This window comes from Phocoena phocoena, chromosome 11, assembly GCF_963924675.1.
Source record: "Phocoena phocoena chromosome 11, mPhoPho1.1, whole genome shotgun sequence".
Classification (NCBI taxonomy): Eukaryota; Metazoa; Chordata; class Mammalia; order Artiodactyla; family Phocoenidae; genus Phocoena; species Phocoena phocoena.
The window spans coordinates 84,979,541-84,984,812 of record NC_089229.1 but is presented as its reverse complement, the minus strand read 5'-3'; the positions used below and the strand labels follow the sequence as shown (position 1 = coordinate 84,984,812).

General features: G+C 45.4%; 1 protein-coding gene across 1 annotated transcript; it reads right to left on the bottom strand.

The window, feature by feature from the left end:
• Positions 1-667: 667 nt before the first annotated feature.
• Positions 668-2,879, bottom strand: LOC136131438 (nucleolar and coiled-body phosphoprotein 1-like). Its single transcript, XM_065888201.1, is given in 4 exon segments — positions 668-1,559; positions 1,561-2,112; positions 2,114-2,686; positions 2,761-2,879. Coding segments are annotated over 4 exon segments (2,136 nt in total).
• Positions 2,880-5,272: the final 2,393 nt, after the last annotated feature.

Below are 5,272 nucleotides of genomic sequence, written 5' to 3'. Positions count from 1 at the left end.
ACATTATGTAATAATAAAATTATAGCAAACGAAATATTCAGACTGACCCCACGGCATTCACACCCCACCAGAATTTTGCCTGAAACAAAACAGTGAATTTTATCCCCCAAAGTAGGTAAGTCCATGCTGGCTGAAAACTTCAGTCCTAGACCCCACGAATGAGGTAGGTAGTTCATGCTTAACAGATACATACATTAACCATTCTTAGCCACCCCTCACCAGGGCCCTGAGGGGTAGGAAGGATGAAATGTGGACACAAGCACTCCCATAGACAGAATGCTCCAATTATAAAAATTCATACATGTGACCTTTACCACATCTTGGAAGATAGCTGAGATTTTAATCTGTGAACCCACCTCTGAAAACCACAACAAAAATCAATAAGAAATGATCTAATATAAAATATACAAATTTCTCAGTATGAGAAGTACCACAAAACAGGGAGAATGACAACTATAACAATTTTTCTTAAAAAAGAACACTCCCCTTACCTTGTCCTTGCTACCCAACACTCAAAAACAAATCTGTACAAAACCACAAACATAAAAGGAACTTAGAGGATGTTACGACGCAAAGCCTTCAGACCTAATCTAAACTGCTCTCCTCACCGACACCCTCCCCCGATAGAGCTGAGGGTTCCCAGGTCGACTGGGGAAAGTGAGTGGTCTCAGACCATCACCCCTGCTGTGCTACAGATGGTCCACGGTCGCTCGCTGTCAAACTTAACAGAATTGACTTGGACAGAGATGGAGCCTCCCCGGTAACTGCCCCGCTTCTTCTTGGTTTTCTCGTGCCGGAAGGATTTGCCTTTGGTGAACTTGAGAACTTGATTGGCTTGCTCCCCCCAGTCTCTGGTTGCACCCCGCTTGGCGTCAAAGGAATTGTCTGCCACTCGAGCATCCACCTCAATCTCCTCCTCCCTGATCCTTCGGAATGGGGAGGATCCCCTTCGTTCTCCTTTCTTCCTTTTAGGAAACGTGCTGGGGGTCTGGAGCTTTATCTTCTTGGCTGGAGGAGTCTCTGCCTCCTCAGCAGCCTCACTCTGCTTCCACTTCTTTCCTGAACCTGGCTTAGCAACTGCCACTGCTGCCTTTTTCTTGCCCCCCTCCTCCTCGTTGCTGTCCTTGTCTGCTTTTCCATTCTGGGCAGTCAGCGCACAGGTGCCATTGGCCTTGGCAGTTTGTGGTCTTGGAGTGCCCTTAGCCTTGGGCTTCTCCTCTTCCTCCTGCTCACTGGAGTCCTCAGAGGAAGAAGTGCTGCTGCTCTCGGCCTTTGCTTTCTTCACAGAGGCTGGTTTGGAAGGGGCTACAGTTCCCCCTGCCTTCTGTGGCTTCTTTTTGGCTGGGGGTTTAGGCATCTTCTCTTCCTCGTCTTCCTCGCTGCTGGAGCTGTCTGAATCAGAGCTGCTGTCCCCACCACCCTGAGAGGCCTGCTTGGCAGGCAAAGACGGAGCTGCTTTGGCCATCTCCTTGGACTTAGGGGTGGCTACAGTCTTCTTCGTCTTCTTCTCCTCACTAGAACTGCTCTCCTCCTCGCTGGAGGTGCTATCAGCCTTTCTGGCCAGTGGCTGCAGGCTGCTTGGGAGTTGTAGCTGGCTTAACCGCAGACTGCTTGGGAGCGGCAGCTGGCTTACCTGAGGAATTCTTGGTGGTACTGGCTGGCTTAGCAGGAGCTTCATCCTCAGAACTGTCAGAGTCTGAGCTGTCTGAAGAGCTCTCTGCTGCCTTCTTTGCTGGAGCTGGTTTAGTAGTTGCTTTGGAGATGCCTGCCTTAGCTGGGGGTCTCTTTTCTTCCTCAGAACCTGAATCAGGCTCGTCGCTGCTGTCCTCACTGCTCTCCACAGGCTGCTGCTTCTCTGCAGCTTTCTTGGGAGCCTGAATTTCCAGGGACTTCTTGGGTGCGGGAACAGAGGGCGGGGGAACTGAACTATAGGGACCTGGTTTTTTCTTCATGGGCTTTTTCTTCTGCTCTTCCTCCTCCTCCTCCTCACTGGAGGAGTCCTCACTGCTGGAACTCTTTTGGGCAGGAGTGGCAGCTGCTTTCACTGGGGCCTTGGCCACAGCTTGCGTTTTAGGTACAGTCTTCTTAGATACGGCTGCTGCCTTCCCCTCCTGAGTCATCATCACTGCTGCTGCTGCTGTTACTACCAGCTGCTTTGCCATTGACTACTTTAGGTGCGGGACGAGCTGGTGTACCTGGTCTGGCTAGGGCTTTCGCCTGAGCTTTAGCTGCCACGGGTGTTGTCTTTGGCTTCTGGTTCTTTGGCACCTCATCCTCTGAGCTTAAGTCAGAGTCAGAATCAGAGCTCTTGGCCTTCTTAGGAGGAGCTTTGACTGTCTTGGCTTGGGGCTTAACTCCCTTCTGGACAGGCTTTTTCTTTTTGTCCTCCTCATCATCACTGGATTCTTCACTGCTGCTGCTGCTCTCTGATGCCTTGACTGCAGCCTTTCCAGGATGCTGAAGCAGACTGGCCTGCTTGGCAGGTACAGCAGCTTTCTTAGCGGGAGGCCCTTGGGCTTTTTCCTCCTCACTGCTGTCCTCACTGCTGTCACTGGATGAAGTCTTCTTCTTAGCCTTCTTAGTCACTGGTCCATTTGCCTGTAACTTCCGCTTTGGGGCCTTGGTGGACTTGAGCCAGAAACTATAGATGTCCAAGAGGGAAGAGGCGCTGGCATCCTGCTGGGTCCATGAAACAAACATCTACACAGGAGGATGTTTGCGGCAACGTGGTTTATAATTCCAAATCACTGGAAACCATCAGCGCCTGTTGCCTTGGCGAACTTGTTGGCCACGTCCGAGAGCTGGTTATCGCACAGAAAGCCAAGCACGAGGGGATACAGGTTGCTGGGAACCACGCGGCGCAAGCCGGCGTCCGCCATCCTCTCGGCAATACGCATCACTACCGTTCGGTCACATTTATTTTAATTAAAATTTCCTTTGTATCAATTACTTAGAAATATACCCTCTCTCCCTAACCAGGCTGCTTATCACAAGGATGCTCTCTCCCTCCGTGCCTGCCCGTACCTCCCTCAGGTATCCTTTGCACAGATGCTGGTAGACTATGAAACTTTCACAAAATGAAGGCATAATCCAAATAACTGAGAGCATCCAAAGACCTGTATTTTCTCATTTCTATTAAAGCAAATTTGATAATGTAAATTAATCTCCACAATCAACTTGATGTACGCTGCATCTGTGGAACACCTGAATAGACAACTAATTCATCCCAAATTGAGGCAGTAGACTTTGGGAGCAATGATATATATTTTTTTCCTTTTTCTCTTTTTGTGAGTGTGTATGTGTATGCTTCTGTGCATGATTTTGTCTGTATAGCTTTGCTTTTACCATTTGTCCTAGGGTTCAGTCTGTCCATTTTTTTGTTTTTTGTTTTTAGTATAGTTTTTAGTGCTTGTTTATCATTGGTGGATTTCTTTTTTGATTTGGTTGCTCTCTTCTTTCTTTCTTTTTATTAACTTAAATTTTTTTAATAATTATTTTTTATTTTATTTTATTTTTTCTTTCGTTCTTTCCTTTTTTCTCCCTTTTATTCTGAGCCATGTGGATGACAGGGTCTTGGTCCTCCGGCCGCATGTCAGGCCTGTGCCTCTGAGGTGGGAGAACTGAGTTCAGGATATTGGTCCACCAGAGACCTCCCAGATCCACGTAATATCAAATGGCAAAAATCTCCCAGGGATCTCCATCTCAATGAAAAGACCCAGCTCCACCCAATGACCAGCAAGCTACAGGGCTGGAAACCCTATGCCAAACAACTGGCAAGACAGGAACACAACCCCACCCATTAGCAGAGAGGACACCTAAAATCATAATAAGGTCACAGACACCCCAAAAAACACCATTGGATGTGGACCTGCCCACCAGAAAGAGAAGATCCAGCCTCAACCACCAGAAAACAGGCACTAGTCCACTCCACCAGGAAGCCTACACAACCCACTGAACCAACCTTAGCCACTGGGGGCAGACACCAAGACAACGGGAACTACGAACCTGCAGCCTGCAAAAAGGAGACCCCAAACACAGTAAGTTAAGCAAAATGAGAAGACAGAAAAACACACAGCAGATGAAGGAGCAAGGTACAAACCCACTAGACCAAACAAATGAAGAGGAAATAGGCAGTCTACCTGAAAAATAATTCAGAAAAATGATAGCAAAGATGATCCAAAATCTTGGAAATAGAATGGAGAAAATACAAGAAATCTTTAAGAATGACCTAGAAGAACTAACGAGCAAACAAACAATGATGAACAACACAATAAATGAAATTTTAAAATCTCTAGAAGGAATCAATAGCAGAATAACTGAGGCAGAAGAATGGATAAGTGACCAGGATGATAAAATACTGCAAATAACTACTGCAGAGCAGAATAAAGAAAAAAGAACGAAAAGAATTGAGGACAGTCTCAGAGACCTCTGGGACAACACTAAATACACCAACATTCGAATTATAGGGGTCCCAGAAGAAGAAGAGAAAAAGAAAGAGACTGAGAAAAATTTTGAAGAGATTATAGCTGAAAATTCCCCTAATATGGGAAATGAAATAGTCAAGTCCAGGAAGCGCAGAGATTTCCATACAGGATAAATCCAAAGAGAAACACGCCAAGACACATATTAATCAAACTATCAAAAAGTAAATACAAAGAAAAAATATTAAAAGCAGCAAGGGAAAGACAACAAATAACATAAAAGGGAATCCCCATAAGGTTAACAGCTGATCTTTCAGCAGAAACTCTGCAAGCTACAAGCGAGTGGCAGGACATATTTAAAGTGATAAAAGGGAAAAACCTACAACCAAGATTCTCTATCCAGCAAGGATCTCATTCAGATTTGATGGAGAAATTAAAACCTCTATAGGCAAGCAAAAGCTAAGAGAATTCAGCACCACCAAACCAGCTTTACAACAAATGCTAAAGGAACGCCCCTAGGCAGAAAACACAAGAGAAGGAAAAGACATACAATAACAAACCCGAAACAATTAAGAAAATGGTACTAGGAACATACATATCAATAACTACCTTAAATGTAAATAGATTAAATACTCCAAGCAGAAGATACAGACTGGCTGAATAGATACAAAAACAAGACCCATATATATGCTGTCTACAAGAGACCCACTTCAGACCCAGGGACACATATAGACTGAAAGTGAGGGGATGGAAAAGATATTCTATGCAAATGGAAATCAAAAGAAAGCCGTAGTATCAGTTCTCATATCAGACAAAATAGACTTTAAAATAAAGACTATTACAAGAGACAA